General features: G+C 47.0%; 2 protein-coding genes across 8 annotated transcripts in view; both read left to right on the top strand.

The window, feature by feature from the left end:
* LOC110527469 (cytoplasmic protein NCK2) overlaps positions 1-17,726 on the top strand; it is a 56,832-nt gene extending 39,106 nt beyond the window's left edge. For 2 of the 4 annotated variants that reach the window (XM_021608747.2, XM_021608750.2), the window contains 3 exons: positions 6,295-6,536; positions 15,394-16,148; positions 16,433-17,726. In XM_021608747.2, the coding sequence (XP_021464422.1) occupies positions 6,311-6,536; positions 15,394-16,148; positions 16,433-16,627 (1,176 nt within the window). In that variant the 5' untranslated portion in view covers positions 6,295-6,310 and the 3' untranslated portion in view covers positions 16,628-17,726. Of the gene's footprint in view, positions 1-6,294; positions 6,537-11,059; positions 14,324-15,393; positions 16,149-16,432 lie in introns of those variants that run through there. The other 2 variants (XM_021608749.2, XM_021608751.2) reach the window with 2 other exon arrangements.
* A 2,470-nt stretch (positions 17,727-20,196) lies between these two features.
* Positions 20,197-25,096, top strand: otos2 (otospiralin 2). Of its 4 annotated transcripts, none has more exons than XM_021608745.2 (4): positions 20,197-20,445; positions 20,749-20,821; positions 22,617-22,649; positions 24,371-25,096. In XM_021608745.2, the coding sequence occupies exons 2-4, from the start codon at positions 20,758-20,760 to the stop codon at positions 24,559-24,561; spliced, it is 288 nt and encodes a 95-aa protein (XP_021464420.1). In that variant the 5' UTR covers positions 20,197-20,445; positions 20,749-20,757; the 3' UTR covers positions 24,562-25,096. The 4 variants fall into 4 exon arrangements, with proteins under 4 accessions (XP_021464420.1, XP_021464417.1, XP_021464421.1 ...); XM_021608742.2 differs by having other exon boundaries at positions 20,257-20,445; positions 24,368-25,093; XM_021608746.2 differs by having other exon boundaries at positions 20,304-20,459.

Raw genomic sequence — 25,096 nt, 5'->3', positions numbered from 1 at the left:
TTAGGGATGTTACGCCCTTCGTTAGGGATGTTACGCCCTGCGTTATGGATGTTACGCCCTCCGTTAGGGATGTTACGCCCTCCGTTAGGGATGTTACGCCCGCCGCTATTGATGTTACGCCCGCCGTTATTAATGTTACGCCCGCCGTTAGGGATGTTACACCCTCCGTTAGGGATGTTACGCCCTCCGTTAGGGATGTTACGCCCTCCGTTAGGGATGTTACGCCCTCCATTGGGGATGTTACGCCCTCCGTTAGGGATGTTACGCCCTCCGTTAGGGATGTTACGCCCTCCGTTATAGATGTTACTTCCACCGTTATGGATGTTACGCCCTCCGTTAGGGATGTTACGCCCGCCGTTAGGGATGTTACGCCCGCCGTTATGGATGTTACGCCCTCCGTTATGGATGTTACGCCCTCCGTTATGGATGTTACGCCCGCCGTTATGGATGTTACGCTCTCCGTTATGGATGTTACGCCCTCCGTTATGGATGTTACGCCCGCCGCTATTGATGTTACGCCCGCCATTATTAATGTTACGCCCTTCGTTAGGGATGTTACGCCCGCCGTTATGGATGTTACGCCCTCCGTTATGAATGTTACGCCCGCCGTTAGGGATGTTACACCCTCCGTTAGGGATGTTACGCCCTCCGTTAGGGATGTTACGCCCTCCGTTATGGATGTTACGCCCTCCGTTATGGATGTTACGCCCTCCGTTATGGATGTTACACCCTCCGTTAGGGATGTTACGCCCGCCGTTATGGATGTTACGCCCGCCGTTATGGATGTTACGCCCGCCGTTAGGGATGTTACGCCCTCCGTTAGTAATGTTACACCCTCCGTTAGGGATGTTACGCCCTCCGGTATGGATGTTACGCCCTCCGTTATGGATGTTACGCCCTCCGTTATGGATGTTACGCCCTCCGTTAGGGATGTTACGCCTGCCGTTATGGATGTTACGCTCTCCGTTATGGATGGTACGCCCGCCGTTATTAATGTTACGCCCGCCGTTAGGGATGTTACGCCCGCCGTTATGGATGTTACGCACTCCGTTAGGGATGTTACGCCCTCCATTGGGGATGTTACGCCCTCCGTTAGGGATGTTATGCCCTCCGTTAGGGATGTTACGCCCTCCGTTATAGATGTTACTTCCACCGTTATGGATGTTACGCCCTCCGTTAGGGATGTTACGCCCGCCGTTAGGGATGTTACGCCCGCCGTTATGGATGTTACGCCCTCCGTTATGGATGTTACGCCCTCCGTTATGGATGTTACGCCCGCCGTTATGGATGTTACGCTCTCCGTTATGGATGTTACGCCCTCCGTTATGGATGTTACGCCCGCCGCTATTGATGTTACGCCCGCCGTTATTAATGTTACGCCCGCCGTTAGGGATGTTACGCCCGCCGTTATGGATGTTACGCCCTCCGTTATGAATGTTACGCCCGCCGTTAGGGATGTTATACCCTCCGTTAGGGATGTTACGCCCTCCGTTATGGATGTTACGCCCTCCGTTATGGATGTTACGCCCTCCGTTATGGATGTTACACCCTCCGTTAGGGATGTTACGCCCGCCGTTATGGATGTTACGCTCTCCGTTATGGATGGTACGCCCACCATTATTAATGTTACGCCCGCCGTTAGGGATGTTACGCCCGCCGTTATGGATGTTACGCACTCTGTTAGGGATGTTACTCCCTCCATTGGGGATGTTACGCCCTCCGTTAAGGTTGTTACGTCCTCCGTTATAGATGTTACTTCAACCGTTATGGATGTTACGCCCTCCGTTAGGGATGTTACGCCCTCCGTTATGGATGTTGCGCACGCCGTTATGGATGTTACGCCCGCCGTTATGGATGTTACGCCCTCCGTTAGGGATGTTACGCCCTCCGTTAGTAATGTTACACCCTCCGTTAGGGATGTTACGCCCTCCGTTATGGATGTTACGCCCTCCGTTATGGATGTTACGCCCTCCGTTATGGATGTTACGCCCTCCGTTAGGGATGTTACGCCTGCCGTTATGGATGTTACGCCCTCCGTTATGAATGTTACACCCGCCGTTAGGGATGTTACACCCTCCGTTAGGGATGTTACGCCCTCCGTTATGGATGTTACGCCCTCCGTTATGGATGTTACGCCCTCCGTTATGGATGTTACACCCTCCGTTACACCCGCCGTTATGGATGTTACGCCCTCCGTTAGGGATGTTACGCCCGCCATTATGGAACTCTTATATAGACAATCAAATCTTAATGATTTCTTGGCTCAAAATCTATCTTAACGCGTTTGTCATTTTGAGGTTAAAAAAAATCAGCAGTAGGCATAGTACATCATGATTGTATAATTACAGGCAGTCTGAATATAGTGTACAAGGCCAGGCACCACAACCTAATACATGATCTTTTTTTCTCTTTATCAATATGATTTGTATCCACTTTTCTGGACACTGAATGAAGTCTTTATATTTTGGGGTGCTTTCATTTGAAAAGTCACTCCAGGGCTTTTAACAGATTGTTGATAAATACTCTTCTCATCTTTCTGTCTAAAAAACAGTACTGCCAAGTAGGAGAAATGCACTTCAGCATATATTATATTTGGCAAGAGAATCTTAGCTAGAACACATACATTTTCAAGATATCAACAATTTCAAGAATTCAACAATTGCTTCAGGAAAAGTCTAAAGACTACTTCTCAGAACCAGCACACTAAATCTGGTGAATGCCAAAGCTTCGGAAGTTAAGATATCACATCAATAGTGATGGGGGAAATTGATGCACTTACATATCGAGAATATTTTTGACGATATATTGTATCGTTTTGACTATCGCAATATTATTTTTTGCGCTAGTTGACTGGACCTGAACCACAATGTTTTTCCTTCATAGCTTGTTCTCCATCTTCTTTTTTTAAATAGAGAGCCACACTTGTTTTCTCATGACCGTTACATTACCTGTCTCTTGTTTGTCTGCAGCAGACATATGGTGAACAATATGTTTGGACTGTGGAATCGCAATCAAATCACAGTATCGACTCGCAATACATATAGAATTGTGAGATTTGCAATACATATCATATAGGCACCTAAGTATCGCGATAATGTCATATATTTACAAGACAGTAGAACACGCGAACACAACTCAAGACACGTACATTTGTTCTGTATTGCTTCATGAACACCTCATATCCATAACTAACACTGGCTGACAGCTGTGAGGTGGAAAAACAAGCTCTGTGAGCCCTTTATTAAAGCCATGAAATACGAAAGTTGTAAAAAACATTTTTTGAGAGTTGGCCCTGTAATGGTCAAAATTCATGCAATTTCCTCTTTAAACTGCTACATGAAAAAAATGGTGAACTGCAACGTATAGACCTTAAGCATAATTGTGAATGTAGTTTCGTTTGGAAATGCCTAACTTTAGTGTATATGCTTAGGTTGACTTTCCCACGGAATCATCCAATGCTTGGGTTAAGAAAAGGAGCTTAGGGTACAATCAGACAGAAGTCAAGTTGACTAACTGAAACTGTATAATCAATCAAAATGGTTTAATATGCGTTGAGGTTAATATGTTTTATGGCTTTGCAATTTGCATATCTGTTTTCAGCATTAGTGCACAAAAGCAACTTTTGCTTGAAAAGAATGTACTTGTTTGTGTTTTTAACCCTGCCAGTTGATGAGAGTAGACTGACAGCCTTTATCAGGCTCTTCCTGCCCTACGCTCATGGATGAGAGAGGAAAGAATTCCAGTCGTGTGACATCAACACTCTCAGACAATAGTGGCTTTCTCTTGCTGGGTCACTGAGGTTCTTTACTTGTAGCCTTACTGAGTCATATCGATCTCAATGGGCTGTAGAAATAACAGCGAATCAGTAAAGAGACAGCCCTTGCAGCCCCACATACTTGTTTCTGGTTAAACCTATTCTTAGACTAAAGAGCACTTTCAATCGAGGCGCGCGTGCTTTTTATTCAAAGAGTTTGATCTGGGTCTGCGAAACTGTCCTTCCACGTTGAAAAGAAAGACCGTATGATCGGTGAATAAGACGGTCTCAGTCAGGCGGAGAAGTGGCCAGTGGTTAGTGTGACAGCTCTGAGGTGTGTGCATTATAATTTTTGCTTGGCGCTTGGAACCTCCCAGTCCCCCCTCCCTGACTTGTCAAGAGGCCGTCCCGCGGAGGGTGATGGGTGAGAGGGCTGGGGACTCCGGTGCCGGCTGGCTCACAGCCTCATCCCCGTGGAGGGTGTCAGGACGATGTGCGAGCGCACCTCTGACTGGCCCTGGAAGGAAAAACGGCCTGTCACTGCAATATCTCTCAGACACCACACAGTCTTGCTGGAGACACCATCCAGTAAAAGAGCACTCCATATTGTCTATTGCACTTCTATTGTCATATCGCCTCTCTCTGGCTTTCTCATTCTCTCTCTTTCTCTCACTTTTCTACTCCCCCTTTCATCTCTTTTACTTCCCCTCATGTCCCTAATGTCTCTATCTTGGTATCTCACTCTGTTTTTCTCCCTCCCTCCCTCCCTCCCTCCCTCCCTCCCTCCCTCCCTCCCTCCCTCCCTCCCTCCCTCCCTCCCTCCCTCCCTCCCTCCCTCCCTCCCTCCCTCCCTCCCTCTCTCCCTCCCTCCCTCCCTCCCTCCCTCCCCCCCTCCCTCCCTCCCTCCCTCCCTCCCTCCCTCTATGAATAGACACCAGTCCTTGTGTTGTTTACCCTCAGTGTGCAGCAGCACTAGATATCTCCTGGATTTGTTTGATTTATTCCTTATTAGGCCTGCAGGTGCTGGCTGCCTTACCTCTCTCTCTCTCTTTCCATAAGCCATGTTTTATAGACACATTTAACATAGAACAGTGCTCTGCTCAGTGTGTCACTGAATAATTCAGTACATTTAAGATGAATAAGAGAAGCTGGTAAAAAGGAGAGGAGGCTCGTGTGGTTTGGAAGTAAAGCGTGAACTCCCAGCTTAGTGGTTCCTTTGATTACTTACCTCGAGTCCTGAGTGTCACACATGCTCATTTACGCACACACACACACACACACACCCACACACACACACACATGGTAGGTCTCAGCCAACCTGGATTACAGGGCAGAGAGGCTCCGCTCTGCCAGATGTCTTACAACAACAGCTGTGTGACAGACACGCGAGTGCCAAGACGAGGCCTGCACACAGTCCGTCTGAGACACACACACAGACCATAGTGGTGGATGGCACCATCCCTCTGAGAATGGCTTCAGAGTGAATGTGCGTGTGTGTGAGAAACATTCTCTCTCTCTCTCTCTCTCTCTCGTGTTTTTCTAGGGTTGCACGGAAACGGCTCACCTCATCATTTTATTCATGTGTGTGTATTGCTGGTGTTCGTCTGTGTGTGCCATTTTTGCGTGTTAAGTGCCTTGTTAACTAGGGCAGGGACAATTCCTTAGTATCGTGGCAAGGAAACAACACACAAAGTGGATTTGACTTCTTTAGGAAAACAGAGCTAATATTGTAAACAAACATCATCATGTCATCATCCAGAGTCGCATGTACTTGTTTTCCTAGCTATAGCACACAATATTTTACATCGTTTTTAAAGGGCCTTGTTTTCCTAGCTATAGCACACAATATTTTACATCGTTTTTAAAGGGCCTTGTTTTCCTAGCTATAGCACACAATATTTTACATCGTTTTTAAAGGGCCTTGTTTTCCTAGCTATAGCACACAATATTTTACATCATTTTTAAAGGGCCTTGTTTTCCTAGCTATAGCACACAATATTTTACATAGTTTTTAAAGGGCCTTGTTTTCCTAGCTATAGCACACAATATTTTACATCGTTTTTAAAGGGCCTTGTTTTCCTAGCTATAGCACACAATATTTTACATCGTTTTTAAAGGGCCTTGTTTTCCTAGCTATAGCACACAATATTTTACATCGTTTTTAAAGGGCCTTGTTTTCCTAGCTATAGCACACAATATTTTACATCGTTTTTAAAGGGCCTTGTTTTCCTAGCTATAGCACACAATATTTTACATCATTTTTAAAGGGCCTTGTTTTCCTAGCTATAGCACACAATATTTTACATCATTTTTAAAGGGCCTTGTTTTCCTAGCTATAGCACACAATATTTTACATCATTTTTAAAGGGCCTTGTTTTCCTAGCTATTGCACACAATATTTTACATCGTTTTTAAAGAGTTTTTGTGTTTTTCATTTTTGCCATGTAAAGAATATTGCGATAAGGGCATCGTCACAGCCCTGCTGTTAACCCCACCCTGCCCTAACAGTATGTCTCTCTGTGTGTCTCTCTCTGTTCCAGAAGGACTCCATGAAAAATGACGGAGGAGGTGATAGTTATAGCCAAGTGGGACTACTCGGCTCAGCAGGAACAAGAACTTGACATCCGGAAAAACGAGCGGCTGTGGCTCCTGGATGACAGCAAGACGTGGTGGAAGGTGAGGAACACCTCCAACCGGACCGGCTACGTCCCCTCTAACTATGTGGAGAGGAAAAACAGCTTAAAGAAGGCCTCGCTGGTGAAAAACATCAAAGACACACTCGGTGAGTTGGGTTAAGTGTGTAGGTGGGTGGACGAGGGTGGGTGGGTGTGTGTGCGTGTGTGTGTGTGTATATACGTGTGTGTAAGACAGGGCATCTCTCTGCTGTTTCCTAGGGGTGCACAGAGGCGGCGCGGCACACGCAATCTCGACATTGGGTTAAGTAGTGTGTGTGTGTGTGTGTGTGCGTGTGTTTTCTGCTGTTTTCTAGGGGTGCCTCCACAGAGGCGTCTCACCTCATGTGATTAATGCGGATGAAACACTGTTAAATGCTTGACTACCTCACACACTTACACTCTCCAGTTAGCAATGATTTCTCAAGGATGGTGATTTGTAAACAGTATGTTTAATACAGGAGACGTTTGTTTTGTACGGCATCCCTTAGGCTATTCATTATCAGGCAAGGGAAAGCTGGTGTGATCGATCAGGAGAAATTCCGGTATTGAAGCAGCTTTTGTTCAGGCATTGAAGCGTCTTTTTCCAAGGTCGGAGGAGGTAAGGACTAATTAAATATGAAGTGCAGGGGTTTTCTTGGATGGACAACAGCTAGGATTAGCTGATCTCTGGTAATTCTCACTGTGGAATAATAGGGTAGAACTCTCACCCTTATTAGGCTAATGAATTAATCTCTGTTGGTGGAAACTAAGATGTTCATACTCGCAGAGAATTGGAGATAATTTCCAATGGCGCGGAAGGGCAAGATAATGGCCGACACTCAAGAGTGATACTAGGCAATGGGAACTAGACGTTGTGATGAGACGGAACCTTGCCATCCAATGTTATCAGTGAAGAATAGACGCCTGTATCAGAAATGCACAAGATAGATGAGACGTCGCACTGAAAGATTAGGATAACTAGCCAAGAGGATTTCTCCCACTGCCTTGCCTAGTTGTCAGAGGTCTTGACAGACAATGCATTTAAAAAAACCTGCAGTTTGCCTGTTCCCAGTGCGCGCGCACACACACACACACACACACACACACACACACACACACACACACACAGACCTAGTTGTTTGTTGTAAATGTTCCATTGCCATACTGGCTGGCATTATCCCTTCCTTGCTAGCTAGCCAACTACGGTTAACTTACAGTCACGTCAAACAGTGCATCGAGAAATACAGCGTAGTAGCTGCATTTGCTTTGTTTAAGCTGTTTTCTAGTGACATTTATTTGGGTAGATCCATAACAATGAGCTAATGATGCACAATTTCCTGGCATAGAAAAGGTGCTCTCTCATCAGGACACTTGTTCAGAGGAGCTAGCCAACAACACAGCCAACACTACGTTTCGTTTGACCTGTTCTCTGTTGACATTTCTTTGTATTTGTCTATAAAAATGATGCTGATTCATGATTTCGACTGGCTGAGAGAAGCTGCCTGTCTGTCTTGTCCTGACTCCCGACCCCGCCAACATGTTCATTACTATGGGGGACAGCTGGAGATCAAATGTCAATATTGAAACAATGTTGCAAATGTCAGAGAGACAGACAGCTAGTTCAAATACAGATCTCCGCTATTGAAAACCTATTGCTATTCTGAAAGAAATGGGAGATCATGTCTAGATGCTTTTTACAGTGGAGATCGAGTTTATAAATTGTCTGGCTGGGCTGACGAGACAGTGAGATTGAACAGTGTAAATAGGCATTTCCACGTTATAGCTTTAGCCGGTGGTAACTTGTGGAATTAACACCGGATGGAATGCGGTTTTAACCAATCAGCGTCCAAGATTAGAGCCTCCCGATGTATAAATAGTGAGCAACCTGAGGGTGACTTCTGCTGCTAACAGTGACACATACTCTTCCCTATCAATCCAACTATTGATCAATTAATATAACCCCGGAGACACTGTTTAAAGGGGGAACTCTAAATCCACTACAGCTCTCTTTGTTCTCTGGGCCCAGAGCACTGAGAGCACTGAAATAATGTTGTCAGGCCTGTAGTGAGACAAAGAGCTTTTTTGGCTTTGCACGCACGCACGCACGCACGCCACACACACAAAGCCAGATCACAGGAGCATAGCTGGAATAGTTATTGAGGGTTATCTCTCTTTGAGATCGAGGCAGATGAACTGCTGTGAGGTGGGAGGCGAGTGTTACTGCTTTGTGCATTCCTCACACTCAAATACCATCAGGCTTACTGTACACCGTGATTTCTAATGCGGACACACGCTTAAACATACGCTTAAACGCACACACGCCTTGAACGCACCCACACACACGTGAACTTGCCGACGGCTGTGTTCCTGTTGTATAGAATTGGTTGCATCCCCAATGGGGATGAGTAGAAATGTCAGAACATAAACCAATCATCTCCAGCCACCTGCTACAACCTTGGCTTCCTCCAAGGGCAACCCCTGTATGCGTGTGGCTGGACCTCCATCTGTTTTCTGATTGGTTATTACCAGGGTTACTTCAACCAGTGACACGTATGCCTTCTCCAAGGCAGGTGGTGTGCCTTGTTTTCACTGGAATAACCTGAGAGACAATATTAGCTTTAGTCACCAGTTGATTTGAATCCTATCTAGTGTAAGCTTACTTATTTTCTATGTTTATTTAGTCATTCATAAAGCGGTGTGTGTGTGTGTGTGTGTGTGTGTGTGTGTGTGTTCGTTCGTTCCATCCTAAGTAATCAGGTTTGTGCAGTACATAATCATCTCTAACCACCGAGGTGTTATAATTACCAACACAACTGCAGCCCTTTGTAGTGATTGAAATGAGCTCCGTTTCTGTGTTGGAGCTGGGTCTACTGATAGAGCTCTGTTTCTGTGTTGGAGCTGGGTCTACTGATAGAGCTCCGTTTCTGTGTTGGAGCTGGGTCTACTGATAGGCATCCAGTGTGTTCTTAGCTCCCCCACTGGGTGCCCGTCAGTATAGTGCTCTGCCTGTGGAAACGTTGGCCCCGTTCACCTTCCCACAGAGAATGGCCTGGTGCCAACCAACCCAGCTAGGATGAAACTCAACTCCATGTCCTCAGTTCATCTCAATGGAACAGTTCACATTGGCTGCCTCGGAAATAGTCACCCTGTTCCCTACATAGTGCACTACTTTTTTTTATATACCAGAGCTCAGGTCAAAAGTAGTGCACTATGTAGTGAATAGGGTGCCATTTGGGACACAGACAGTCTTGCCAACAGGAACCTTTCAAAACAACTAAAACTATAATCTATCTTAATGTTTCTTTACGGGCTATTGAATAATCATGACATTAAACAAACATGAGTTGGGTAATGAACCAATAAGGCCCGAGGGGGTCTGGTTTATGGCCAATATACCACAGCTAAGGGCTGTTCTTAAGCATGACGCAGAGTGCCTGGCTGTAGTAGCCCTTAGCCGTGGTATATTGGTCATATACCACAACCCGCAGAGGTGCCTTATTGCTTTTATAAACTGGTTACCAACGTAATTCTCGTCATACCCGTGGTGTGAGTCCGATATACCACGGCTGTCAGCCAATCAGCATCCAGGGCTTGAACCACCCTGTTCATAATGAAAAATAAATCATGTTTGTCGAAGATGAGGCTAATTAAAATTGGTTGACTTAAGGCAGTCAAGTAGATTTAATTGTGTTTAAATGAACCCTTCAAGTACAGTTGTCTGATGACGATATTTTTAAGAAATGACTCTTGCTTATCTGTGATTCTGTGAACAAGGTGGTTAACAGAGGCCTTTCCTCTTGATTAACTACATTCTTTATGAGTCTTGACACTCTGCAGACCTCATTCTGGTGTGCTACTTCCATTTGATTTGATGTTTTCTCTCTCATAATGTCATCGTATTGCGGGTCGTGTTCAGGCCACTGTAAAAGCTATAGGTCGCTGGCCAATGGCTCTATCAATACGCTGTTCGACCATTCAGGGCTGGCAGATGGACATTGTTGTTACGGATCGATTTGTTGCCATGCGAGGTATATGGTCACGTTGTCTTTGCTTACAACTTCAGGGGCCCGATGTAGTATGCTGCTCAGGTAGGGGAGACGACGTGACTTCTAGCTAACCAGAGGGTTGCTGGTCAGTGGTAAATGTTAGCGTTTTGAAAATGTGTATTTTCAAGCTGGTCGCATTGCAGGCCTGATATAAAGATCAAACTACGTTGTGTTTTGTCGGGAACTTGTGAGATGCGTTTGACAAACACTCGGCTTACTCCCAGCCAGATGCAGCTACTGCTGAAGTTTCTTCCTATCTGATTGAAGAGAGTTGTCAAGGGAATTGTGTCTGTGATGGGCGATCTGAGGACAGTAGAACAGACGGAGAAATGGCTGCTCAGACAAGAATGGCTAAGGCTTGATTTGACAAGTGACAGAGAGCGACGGGGAGCCGTAGAGGGGTGTAGAGTTAAACGACTAGAGTATTGTCTGGGAGACGAGCACTCTCGCCTCCTCTACTCCCTCCATCCTACCAAACTATCTTCCTCCATCCCGCTCTTCCTCTAAGTACACCCACACAGCTTTCCCAGCTATCATCCAGAACCCCCCCCCCCCCCCCCACCCGCCATTTACAGAAAATGAGTTCCCGTCAAACCTCAGATAATCATCTTACTCTGTTATTCATCAGTGATTGTGGGGTAGATATAGGTAGAAATAGCCTAGGTATTCGTTTACAGTATATCCTCCTTGTGCTGGAATTCAATTTCAGACCGAGGCACGGAGAAGAAAATCAGCTTAATGAAAATTGAATAAAGCGAAAGTTGTTGGCGAGTGATTCATTGGTCTCATACCACACCTTAAGTGAAGTGTCTCATCAGGAGAGAGAGGAAGGAGGGGGAGAGAGAGACAGAGTGGGAAGAGGGAGGGAGAGAGAGACATCGTTGGAGGAGAGAGAGGAGGTAGGAGAGAGAAGAGGGAGCGAGTGAAAAGAGCGAGACAGACCGGGAGAGAGCGGAAGAGAGCATCGCTGCTTTCATGGACACCAAGTGCCACCTGGGCTCACATTCTTCTTGTGGATCACACTGCTACTTAATTGGTCCACCGCCCACCATGCCATTATCTATTATTAGAGACCATCAGCTTTATATTCCAAAGAGAACATTCTGACTAAGCACGGCCTGTTCCATTCATCAGCCCATGAAATGGGCCTATATCTGGGATTGATACTGAATAGCTTGGCATTCACTTCTCATCAAATGACTTTCTTTTCTCACTCCCCCAGTACCACTGCAGTAGCCATACATGATTAGTGTTACTCTGCAATCACCATTGTGCTGCATTGAACAGTTGTCCCCAGGTCCTCCACATTGCTTCCCTGCAGCGAGCTGGATGGGGTTGTCCCTGGCCTGTTCTCCTTAATCAGCGTAAATTAAGAGCGTATGGTTAAGCATCCATGAGTCAGCTGTATGGGTCCACACTGTGACTCGCCTTGGGCCTGGTGGAATTGATGGCTTGGTGAAGGCTCAATTGAATGGATGACTTGGTGTGGGCCCAGTTGAATGGATGACTTGGTGTGGGCCCAGTTGAATGGATGACTTGGATTGGGCCCAGTTGAATGGATGACTTGGTGTGGGCCCAGTTGAATGGATGACTTGGTGTGGGCCCAGTTGAATGGATGACTTGGATTGGGCCCAGTTGAATGGATGACTTGGTGTGGGCCCAGTTGAATGGATGACTTGGTGTGGGCCTAGTAGAATGGATGACTTGGATTGGGCCCAGTTGAATGGATGACTTGGTATGGGCCCAGTTGAATGGATGACTTGGTGTGGGCCCAGTTGAATGGATGACTTGGATTGGGCCCAGTTGAATGGATGACTTGGTGTGGGCCCAGTTGAATGGATGACTTGGATTGGGCCCAGTTGAATGGATGACTTGGTGTGGGCCCAGTAGAATGGATGACTTGGTGTGGGCCCAGTTGAATGGATGACTTGGATTGGGCCCAGTTGAATGGATGACTTGGATTGGGCCCAGTTGAATGGATGACTTGGTGTGGGCCCAGTAGAATGGATGACTTGGTGTGGGCCCAGTTGAATGGATGACTTGGATTGGGCCCAGTTGAATGGATGACTTGGATTGGGCCCAGTTGAATGGATGACTTGGTGTGGGCCCACTCTTTATTTTTTTGTATTTTACCCCCAATTTCAATCTTTTCTCATCGCTGCAACTCCAACTGGCTCGGGAGGCGAAGGTCGAGTCATGCGTCCTCCGAAACAAGACCCACCAAACCGCCGCGTTCCTTAACCCGCCCGCTTAACCCAGAAGCCAGCCGCACCAATGTATCGGAGGAAACATCGTTCACCTGACAACCGAGGTCAGCGTGCAGGCACCCAGCCCGCCACAAGGAGTCGCTAGAGCACGATGAGCATAGTAAAGCCCCTCCCCCCGGCCAACCCTCCCCTAACCCGGACGACGCTGGGCCAATTGTGCTTTACAATTGTGCTTTAGGCTCTCAAGGCATTTCCTCACGATTTATGCCTACTTAATTAAAAAAAAAATCTTTCAGGTTCCAATTAGCGCTTGTTGTTGTCTAATTAGTATTGTCACTGTCACTGTGTTGCTTAGTGGGGGCGACTGTGATTTAGTGTGTCGTTACTGTTGTGGTGTGTGAGCGCAACACAGAGTACCTTGTTTGTTGTTGCATGCTGCAGAGGAATGAGCATGAAAGTCATGGATCAGATGTCAGTTTGCTAAGGAAGGAAGGTGTGTCATCGCTTAGAAAAGTTGTGTGTGTTCATAGACAAGCATGTGTGTGTAAATGCCAATCTCCCTGCCTGCCACTTGATCTACAACCCTTGAAATGCCATCGGCCCTACCATGTAAAACAACAGCCCAGTACGCTCCAGTATGTAAAGCGAATGTTAGCTATTTCCTTTATTTCTGTGAAAGCTATAAATAGTGACTGTGCCTCCTCCTCACAGATTGTTGTGTGAGGGGTGGAATGGCCTGTTGATGGGGGATAGTTGTGACAGGGGCTAAGTGATGGTATTTCACCCCCCCCCCTCCCCTCCCACCTCTCAAGGTCACTGAAACGGAAGCAGCTTCTTACCCCAGTTTTCCCTGTGACGCTGCCACTGGCCTTGCTGTGTCATGATGGAGGCTGATTCATGGAGACGAGGGCTGTCTTCTCGTCATTTCAACTCTGAGGGTGTATTATTCTGTTTGTTGTGGGTCTTATTTGACTCAGTTGGTCCGTTATGCTGTTCGTCTCCATGCTGTGTGTGTGTGTGTGTGTTTGTGTGTGTGTGTGTGTTTCTCAGTATGATGATCTAGGCTAGCCTATGATTGAACCAGTATCTGGGCAAAGGATCCTCTTCCGGACCAAAACAATACATTGAAATGTTTATTTAGTTCTTTGGAAGTACATACCGGGCGTAACGGCAGTAAATGACAATAGTTGCAGGCAAACCGTATTTAGTGAGTGACATGTATTTTAACATTCTAGCGCTTGCAGACCGTGTGAATGGTAACTTTCTGGGCAGAGAGGAGATCTCGTCATTTACATCGACTCCTCTTTTCCATGAGGGTAGTACTATTACAGGAGACCCGGGAGGAGGTCTATGATTTAATCATGTTTTTCTGGTCCCACCGGCTTTGTGTCATCATGTTATCTGTGTTGCGTGTAACTGGTCATGTGTAAGCTATGTGATGCTTCCCGTGAGCAGGTGTGTTTGTAATTGTGAGATGAGTTCCACATTTCAATACAAGTGTATGTCTCTGTGTGCGTGCAGCCCATCTCATCTCCAGGTTTGCGTGCTCTTGTATGTCTGCTAAGAACGGAGTGTTGCTGTTCACTCACAACAAAGACCCTCCTTGGTTGGCTGCGTGCTCCGTCAGAGCAGAAGGCCAGTTAAGCGTCAAGAACACAGAAGGTCAGAAAGCCTCGTTGTTTCATGCATGAGATGGGGAGTGGAGGAAGAGATGGGGGAGATGGAGGAAAGGGGTTGTTTGTGACCTTTCGGAGTGCTCCCCTACCTGGCTGAGAGGGTTGAGGTTAATTCTCTCCGACACTAGGCTTTAAATGGCAAGGATTCTCTTCCTTCTGCTTGCATTAGTGATTCTCTATATTGTCTTAAATAAATGTGTAAATGTTCAGAGAGCGAGTTAGAGGGATTGAGAGTCTGAAGTGAAAGGAGTAGTCTAATTTTCCGGGAGTAGTTTACAGTGGGGGACCGGTTTGGGGGGTTGTTATTAAAAGAGGTTAAAGGTTAATATTTTCCAGCAAGAGAGCCAACCGAACAAATGGCACCCTATTCCAAATGGTACCCTATTCCCTACATATTGCAATACCTTTGACCAGAGCCCTGTGTTTTGACCGAGGCCCATAGGGCTCTGGTCAGAAGTAGTGCACTATTTAGGGAATAGGGTGCCATTTTGGATGCAATCAACGTCCACCCTTCCGACCACCTCAGTGTCATCCGATCTGCGTTTCCTGTCTCCTAAACAACCTTCCTGCACAGTGGTCTGGTCATTAGCTGCCTGAGAGGAATTAACATCGCCTGTCAATACCCAGAACCCCCCTTGTCTCTCCTCTGGCCTTACCTCCAGTTTCCTTCCAGCACTAATTACCCAGAACCCCTCTCTCCCCCTTAACTCTGAAGTGTTTGCCTCCTTGGCTGTAGCCTCAGAGAGAGGTGGTGACCTCCTAACCCCGGACCGTCCTCTACCAGCAGTACTAGGAGCTAATTAACTCAGCTTGCTGCTGCACTTCAGTTGCAGGCTGTTTTTTGAGTAGCGTAGCTGCCTGCTCAATCTCAATGACCACGTAGGGCTTTCTGTTTGGAGCCATTTTCTCTAGATGTACTACACTCTAGCCTCAGGACTTTTAACCTAATATGTCGAAGGGAGACTTTTTACTATGTTATTCTGCTCTGTTGTGGAACTACTGCTGAGATCTTCAATTTGTGGTATAAATAGTTATTTCTCTCTCTCCCTCTCTAAGGCCTGGGGAAGACGAAGAGGAAGACGAGTGCCCGCGATGCCTCGCCAACGCCCAGCACGGACGCAGAGTACCCGTCCAATGGTGGCGGAGGTAGCAGCGCCGAGCGTATCTACGACCTCAGCATCTCAGCCCTGGTCAAGTTCGCCTACGCGGCGGAGCGGGAAGACGAGCTGACACTGGTGAAGGGGTCAAGGGTCATTGTCATGGAGAAGTGTAGCGACGGCTGGTGGCGAGGGAGTTCTGAAGGTCGGGTAGGTTGGTTCCCCTCTAACTATGTCCTGGAGGAGGGAGAGGAGGAGGCCGTCTCGGGGGACCTAAGCGGAGGTTACCCAGGGCAGGGGGCAGGGTCGGCAGGGGTTATCAACGGGACCACCAGGGCGCTCCACACTGTCCAGACGCTGTACCCTTTCAGCTCTGTGACAGACGAGGAGCTAAACTTTGAAAAGGGCGAAGTGATGGAGGTGCTGGAGAAACCGGAGAACGACCCTGAGTGGTGGCGGTGTCGGAACGCCCGTGGACAGGTGGGCCTGGTGCCAAAGAACTATGTGGTTATACTTAGCGACGATCCGGCCCCCGGGGGTGGGATGGGCTCGGGCCCCCACTCGCCCCAGATCAACTACACAGGGCCGGCCCGCGTAGGAAAGTTTGCCGGGAAGGACTGGTACTATGGGGGAGTGACCAGGCATCAGGCAGAGTGTGCGCTCAACGAGAGAGGAGGTCAGGGAGACTTCCTGGTCAGAGACAGCGAATCATCGGTGAGTGGTCGAGAGAGAATTGTGATTGGTGGAAATGGGGGAAGAACAGTTGATTTGTGTTCCTGATTATGTATATAATGATGTACTCTATGGTTTACAATAGCCTTATCATACTGTGTTTTGAGCTGTTTTTATTGGGAAAGCTTTCTTGAGGGAAACTGCATTAATTCAGTGGGATGGGTGGACTTTACAGTAGATTTATATCCCCCTCTAGTGGCTTAAGAATGAAACTCCGTGGCAATAATCATCCATTTCTTATCTCTCGCTCTCTCTCTCTCTCCCAGCCCAGTGATTTCTCCGTGTCCCTCAAGGCGATGGGAAAGAACAAGCACTTCAAGGTTGCGCTGGCGGAGGGGGTCTACTGTATCGGCCAGAGACGCTTCAGCAGCATGGACGAACTGGTGGAGCATTACAAAAAAGCCCCGATCTTCACCAGCGAACATGGAGACAAACTCTACCTGGTCAAACCGCTGCTGTGACCACACACACACACACACACACACACACACACACACACACACACACACACACACACAATCCGGACCCCGGTGCTCGGCCTGGCCTAACAACAAGCCTTATTACTGGACTTGCCACTGACTGATCTGAGCACAGCAAAATCCACTGCTCTGCCCATGCCCCTTCAATACAACAGTTAGCACAGAGAGAGACTCAAATGGAACATGTTGGCCACCGTAGCTCAGATTCCTGTCAGAATAGTGACATGGAGTCCTGTCCAGAAGTGTCCAGAGAACGCCTTCACTAAGGCATCGTCTGTAAGCATCTGCTCTCGGCCTTGGCTGACAACTCCACCTCCTAGTAAAGCCCTGCCGGAGCCTCCTAGGTTTTAGGAGTGAGCACGGATGGGGATTTACAGTCAATGGTTCCTTCACAACAGCTACATACACCATGAACGTGAATATTTAATGTGTTGACATTGACATCACATTATCACTGGAGACCTTTTGGATTTTTTTTGGGGGGGGGGGCGGGACAAACGGGAGTAGAGAAACAGCTCTTCTCTTTTTGCTTGTCTCCAGTAGGTGTTGTTGCTTTGTCTGTCGTTATCGAGCGACCCGTCGTTTGCAGAAAGTAGTATTACGTTTCCATAAAGACTGTTGTACCAGAAAGAAAGGCACCACAACTGGCACTGCATTAACCAGATGAGGAAAGGACGCCCTCTGTAGGTGTATTGTGGAATGTCCGTGGATGTGTACCAGCCACACCCTCCTACTGCTCAAATGTTCCCCCCGAACGTTCTCTTCGAATCTCTCCTCAGCGTCCGGGTGAAAACGTCGCTGACCGAGGACGGAGATTCAAGAGCGATAAGAAAACGTTTTGTGGGTTGTCTGTTTGCCAGTGAAAGTCTGTTCAACATTTTGTTTCCTGCTTTTAAAAAAGAAAAACTGTCTTAATGTTACTGAGCACTGTTATTTAAATCTTGTTTTCAGCTCTGTATGTATATTTAAAAAGAAGAATAAGGTGAATATTATATGAATTTAGATACAGCTAAAAGGTACTGTACTCCAAGACGGTGTGGTGACTGAGGAATGAAATACTTTTGTTCAATTAAAAGGTTTTCCAAAAGAAGTTTTCTGGTTGCATTTGTCTGCCGTGTGTCATTTTATTCCCTTTCACCTTTTTAAAAGATTGTATTCTAATTGAACACGATTGAACATTCAAATAGCGTTTCTGTATTTACCCTCTTCCACCAACAGATGGCAATGTTACTGCAGGTAGGATTTCATCATTTCAGGACCTGAAGGCCCATCCTGATGCAAGAGCTTTCGGTAACCACAAAAGTGCTTGCTTCCTTTACGTCTTGCCAGATCGTTTGGAATGTGTCTCCTTAATCCTGATACGGCATGAGATCTGGGGGGGGGGGGGGGTGTATTGTTTTTCTCAAATGGCACCCTATGGGCCCTGGTCAAAAGTGGTGGATTATTTAGGTAGTAGGATGTCATTTGGGAAGCAGACACTGCTTCTGATACCATACAAACTAACCCATGGTAGCCACGTTGTCTCTTTCCGAGAGATAAATGAGTGTAGATATAAACTCAGCAAAAAAATAAATGTCCTCTCACTGTCAACTGCATTTATTTTCAGCAAACTTAACATGTGTAAATATTTGTATGAATATATCAAGATTCAATAACTGAGACATAAACTGAACAAGTTCCACAGACATGTGACTAACAGAAATTGAATAATGTGTCCCTGAACAAAGGGGGGGGGGGGGGGGGCAAAATCAAAAGCAACAGTCAGTATCTGGTGTGGCCGCCATCTGCATTGAGTCATGGACTGCACCAGATTTGCCAGTTCTTGCTGTGAGATGTTACCCCACTCTTCCATCAAGGCACCTGTAAGTTCCCGGATATTTCTGGGAGGAAACAGGTACCAGACGTGCTCAATGGGAATGAGATCCGGGCTCTTCACTGGCCATAGCAGAACACTGGCATTCCTGTCTTGCAGGAAATCACGCACAGAACGAGCAGTATGGCTGGTGGCATTGTCATGCTGGAGGGTCGTGTCAGGATGAGCCTGCAGGAAGGGAACTGTGGTTCCCTGAGGGAGGAGGATGTCTTCCCTGTAACGCATGGCGTTGAGATTGCCTGCAATGACAACAAGCTCAGTCCGATGATGCTGTTACACACCGCCCCAGACCATGACGGACCCTCCATCTCCAAATCGATCCTGCTCCAGAGTGTAGGCCTCGGTGTAATGCTCATTCCTTCAACGATAAACGCGAATCCGACCATCACACCTGGTGAGACAAAACCGCGACTCGTCAGTGAAGAGCACTTTTTGCCAGTCCTGTCTGGTCTAGCGACAGTGGGTTTGTGCCCATAGGCGACTTTGTTGCCGGTGATGTCTGGTGAGGACCTGCCTTACAACAGGCCTACAAGCCCTCATTCCAGCCTCTCTCAGCCTATTGCGGACAGTCTGAGCACTGATGGAGGGATTGTGCGTTCCCAGTGTAAATCGGGCAGTTGTTGTTGCCATCCTGTACCTGTCCTGCAGGTGTGATGTTCGGATGTACCGATCCTGTGCATGTGTTGTTACACGTGGTCTGCCACTGCGAGGACAACGGGCTGTACGTTCTGTCTCCCTGCAGCGCTGTCTTAGGCATCTCACAGAACGGACATTGCAGTTTATTGCCCTGGCTACATCTGCAGTCCTCATGCCTCCTTGCAGCATGACTAAGGCACGTTCACGCAGATGAGCAGGGACTCTGGGCATCTTTCTTTTGGTGTGTTTCAGAGTCAGTAGAAAGGCCTCTTTAGTGTCCTAAGTTTTCATAACTCTGACCTTAATTGCCTACCGTCTGTAAGCTGTTAAGATCTTAACGACCGTTCCACCCTTTACAATGAAGATCTCTGAAGTTATTTTGATTTTTTCGAATTATCTTTGAAAGACAGGGTCCTGAAAAAGGGACGTTTCTTTTTTTGCTGAGTTTAGCTAGCCAGATCCAGTACAGGTGTTGCCGAGGCGTAATGCTCCTGTACAGCTCCTCAGGGACAAACGGAGGTAAATGTGGACTGTATTTGAGGCCCCCGTTGTGGTCGTCTGTGGTTGAGGCAGTGGAGACCTACATAAAGGGGAACCAAGAGAGAACACAATCCTTGGCTCCCAGATACAATATGTGAAAGACCATGTAGGGTTTGTATAGTTTGTCTTTTAGAATATTATAATGTATCTAGCCATTTAGCAGACACTTTTATCCAACGTCACAAATTGCATACATTTTAATATGGGGGTTACAAAAACAATGTAGGTCATGAACTTTTGTCACTTTCAAGATCAAGATGTGCAGGTATTGATCGAACATTTTGCTGTACATGAAAGGATGATTGATGATTGTGTTTCATTAAATGAATGGACACATTTTCACAGCCATAATATTGCCATGCTCGGGAGCATAAGCAATGGCAAGTTATCTAGACGGGTACAATTTGTCTGCATCGGACCTAGTTGGTGAGGGGTAAGAGAGTGTTGACATTCCCCTGCTCCCCCTCTCCCCCCTCTCCCCTTCGTCCACAAAGGAAGCCTTTCAGTCCGTTGACATGTCTGCCTCAGGTGTGAGAAGTGGAGACTGGGTAGGAAAGAGAGGGCGGTGGGTTCGGATGTAAGGTATGGCATGTGGATCTGAAGTGTGAAGGACCAACATATCCTGGACAGCTCTGTTAACTGTATCTGTCCTCCCATCCAGGTTCTGGGTATATCTGGACATACACACGCTACACACACACACACACACTCGCCCAGAGCAAGAGGACCAAGAGCCCGGATCCAGCACCAGGTACCTGTATCAGTGTAAATGAAGATTGTTTATTGATTTTGTTTTGGGTGTTTTTTATCTGTTTACTGGGGGGGGGGGTGCCAACATTGCACCTGCTACAAAATCTGAAATGTACCTTCAAATGTTATATGTAGCTCTTAGTCTTCTTACTTGATTCAAACCTTCTTTGTCCTCTGACACAACTCCTCTCCCCGAGAGAAACCTTAAGATGTTACAGAACAAGCAAAACCATGCGGCGGTAAAAGCTGTGACAATTTCTCACAGTTTGTGGTTGTGTTTCTGTCTTTGTGCGGCCTACCACAGTGCAAAACCATGCCTCGTCTTTGTGTCTCAATGCTGCTCTGGGTCGTCCTGCTGGGTCTCCTCTCTCTAATAGGTAAGTCAGCCTGTTAGCCCTCTACAGAGCGGAGAGCCTCCGAGCCTGTGCCATTTTCATTTTCAGTGATAATGGAAGGCACCCAATCCAAAATCTCTTCAGTGTCATTTTAACCTATTTTGCGCATAAGGGTAGTATTGGATTGTGATGTGTACTTGGATAAAACTCAAGTCTGAAGTGGTGGTGGCCTCCTCTCTTCAATTCATCTCTCCAATATCTCTGTGGGCCTGGTGTGAAAGAACGGAGAAAAGTTCACTAGCTCTCTCCTGGGTTCTCGGCTCCGTGTGCTGTAGATGGATAAGAGGAGATGGAGAGAGGAATCCTCCACGATTGAGATGTTGAATGTTACATCTGAAGGAGACTGTTATTGGCCCGCTGTTGTCTCTTACCGCAGTCTGGAGCATCTCTCGGAAACCGTCAACTGGAACTAATTACCTCGGAGATGCAGCCGGACAGTCAGTCAATTTGTTTCCCTGGAGGGAATCTTGTCCATTAGTTCACTAGGAATGTAACCTTCTGACAAACTACTCTGACATTTCAACAGCCGGTACAGTCAACAGCAGCAGATAAAAGAACGGTATTGATTATAGTGTTTTTACTGGGTTCTGTCTCACTGCATCCGCTGTGAAGTTTAGTCCTCAACATGTCTCTTTACATTGTTTATAGCCGCACATTTTGTCTGTCAACTTGGATTTTACTGTGGAATGTGAGGAGAAAGTTTTGAAGGTTTTTCTTTCAAATGAAACGGATGCCCTCCCATGATATACGTGTGTTCTTTATATTGGTATGAGGACAGTTGGTACCATTTCTTCAACAGCACACCACAATACTGTATATTTAATTGAGCAGCGCTTCTTCCTGCTTGCCAACACAATGCATGTGCAGTATTGGCTATTCAGAGACATAGATCTTTTGTCACAACATCCCTCCAAGATATTTGATTGAGTGGAAATGACGTTGTTTTGATGAAAAGCGTCTGGTTGTGGGTCAGAATAGACCAGTCGCAGTTCATTCCCTTCTTTTGCTTTCTCCCTCTTTTGTTTTCATTGAGACGGTAGAAGTATTACACTGTGTGCCTACCTTGCTTAGCTCTCTCTAGTCTCTGTTGACCAAGCTGAGCGTTTATCTTTCCCCTCCCCTATGTATCTTCCCAGACCTGGGTCCAAATACTATTCAAGATTTTTCTAACACGTTTAGCGTTTGCTTCGGTCTGCCTGGAGTGCCAGATGGGCAGGGTTTGTATTTTTCAGACTATTCTATTGGTTCTACTGTGCCAGGCAAGCTCAATTAAGCCCAGATAAACCATGTTGAAATGTATTCAAATAGTGTTTGAACCCAGGTCTGTTTCTCTCCACTGGGCTTTACCTTCTTCTTTGATCTGCCGCGACCTTCCTATCCTCTGAGGAGATTTAATAAAGGCTGTGAATGTCTGAATGTCAGAGCAGTCCAGGGCCAGGCGCAGCACATGGCACTTAGCAGTCAGCCGCTCCATATCCTCTTCATCCCCTGTCTTACACCCCACTGCCTCTGTCTCCCTCTCTCTGTCCGCAACACCCCCGTCTGCTAATCTGCTGCTGCCTGCCCAGCATGTTGGGCAATGTCAGAGATAGAGACAAGGAGGGAGAGAGAGTTGATAGACAGAGATTAATAAAAAAAAAAGCACTCCTCAGTTAGACTTATTCACTATCTCTGTTTTGTATCAAGTCACCCATCAACAGGGCTGTGTGAGTCACCATGAAGACCCATATGGTGCCTTCGGTCTGAATAATTCCTGTCTTTTCTCCCTCGAACTCAGGGGCTGAGGAAACAGCAGGAGAAGAAGGCAAAGGTGAGTGTGGGAGACTGGGTAACCAGGGGTTACCAAGATGGGGTTGGATTCAATCAAACCAGCCCTAGAGATGTTGATTCAATATTTTGAGTTGTGCAACTATAGCTTGAAGACATACACTGAGTGGACAAAACATTAGGAACACCTGCTCTTTCCATGACAGACTGACCAACTGATTCCAGGTGAAAGCTATGATCCCTTATCGATGTTACTTGTTAAATCCACTTCAATCAGTGTAGATGAAGGGGATGAGACAAGTTAAAGAAGGATTTTTAAGCCTTGAGACCATTGAGACATGGATGTATTGTGTATGTGTGCCATTCAGAGGGTGAATGCGCCAGACAAAATATTTAAGTGGCTTTGAACGGGGTATGGTAGTAGGTGCCAGGTGCACAGGTTTCAGTTGGTCAAGAACTGCCACGCTGCTGTTTTTCACACTCATCAGTTTCCCGTGTGTATTAAGAATGGTTCACCGCTCAAAGGACATCCAGCCAACTTGACACAACTGTGGGAAGCATTGGAGGCAACATGGGCCAAGCATCCCTGTGGAACACCTTCTAGAGTCATTGCCTTGATGAATTGAGGCTGTTCTGAGGGCAAAGGAATGGGGTGGGGGTGCGCAACTCAATATTAGGAAGGTGTTCTTAATGTCTTGTGCATTCAGTGTATGTACACACACAGCAAGAGACCATGAGAGAGGTCAGAGGGACAGATGTGAGAGAGGTCAGAGGGACAGATGTGAGAGAGGTCAGAGGGACAGATGTGAGGGAGGTCAGAGGGACAGATGTGAGGGAGGTCAGAGGGACAGATGTGAGGGAGGTCAGAGGGACAGACGTGAGGGAGGTCAGAGGGACAGACGTGAGAGAGGTCAGAGGGACAGACGTGAGGGAGGTCAGAGGGACAGACGTGAGAGAGGTCAGAGGGAGAGACGTGAGAGAGGTCAGAGGGAGAGACGTGAGAGAGGTCAGAGGGACAGCTGTGAGAGAGGTCAGAGGGACAGATGTGAGAGAAGACTTCCTTGGTGCCTCCACACTACATGGTGTTGTTCCTTATCATATTCCTACAGTCACTCACACCGTTGTGTTATGTTTGAGTTGGGAGCTGTGGAGTGTTGTTGTCCCAGCCTGCTTTCCCAACGTGGACCAGGCCCTCTCTCCCACCACCCCACAGTGAGAGGCCTGTCTCTGGGCTTAGGGGATGTCCGGCGCCACTCGCCCCTGACTGGTCTTTAATCAACCATAAGCCTGAGATGCTCAACGGGGGATTTGGTTTCAATTCGAAGACGAGACGTTTTTTTACAAGGTATTATATTGACTTTGGTTAAAGGAATGCGGCTTAAGCTCAGGTTGTAGTGAAGGGGTGACAGAGAGGTGAACACAGAGAAATGAACGAGGCTGCTATGGTTGGTGTAGCAGGGAGGAAGGCTGGGAAGTGGGAAAATTGGCAGAGTAGATTTTCCCATTGGTGAGGCAGACTGCCCTTCAGCAAAGGTTCCGTACAGTGGTTCTATCACTGTCACACACATGTATAATCAATGAATACAGATTGTGTGTTGATTGTGTATTATACTGAAAATAATGTATGTAGTAAACGGCTATAACTCCATGTCAAGTTGTGTCATGTGACCAGTCTTAGTGAAGTGCAGTATCATTCACTCAGCCTCTGATTGGTTCCCTTTTGACGTCCTCTTCTCTTCTTGTGCTCTCATTGGTTCCCAGCAGCAGATTTGGGGCGTGAGAAGCGCAGCATGCCCAACTGGGCTCTGACCTCCTCTGACTTCTTCGGCTGGGTGGAGGCTCTGCGCGAGTACGCTGGTTATGAGAAGATTGAAGACCTGTCCAGAACCTTCTGGGCACACTTCCCATCCGCCAGCCGCCTGGGCTATGAGCTGTCCGACCCTGACGAGGAGTGACCACAACCACAAATATAAAAACTGGTGAAGGATCAGTTTAGCCTTTTTTAGATCTAAAATAATAAGTGTATATGGACAGGGGGACAGAGTAGGAATGCTGATCTAAGATCAGGCCCCACTGTCCATGTAATCTGATGAATTGTGATCTAAAATAAAGAAACTGATCCTAGATCAGCACTCCTTCTCTGAGACGCTTTATGATTACAGGACCAGAACTAGAACCAACATCTCTCTACTGCATGCAAGTAGTGTAGAATATAGAGGCCTACTCTATGTCCTCAGAGGACCCTGGAAAAGACATGCATTGACACTCACCAAAGAGGAGAAAAGGATGGATGGAATGTCTGCATGGAGGTCATGTGATGCTCAGTACTGTACGTGGGATAGACAGAGAACACACGCTGACACCAGATCAGGCCTCTCATACACTTGACTTGTTTTGTGTCCAAGAACAATAAATCTGCCTGCGTTCTGTGTGTGAAACTGCTTTTCCACGACCCAATTAAACTCCCAGGGCCCTGGAGATTTAATTCTT

Source organism: Oncorhynchus mykiss, chromosome 7, assembly GCF_013265735.2.
Source record: "Oncorhynchus mykiss isolate Arlee chromosome 7, USDA_OmykA_1.1, whole genome shotgun sequence".
Taxonomy (NCBI): domain Eukaryota; kingdom Metazoa; phylum Chordata; class Actinopteri; order Salmoniformes; family Salmonidae; genus Oncorhynchus; species Oncorhynchus mykiss.
This window is presented reverse-complemented; position numbering and strand designations above follow the sequence as displayed.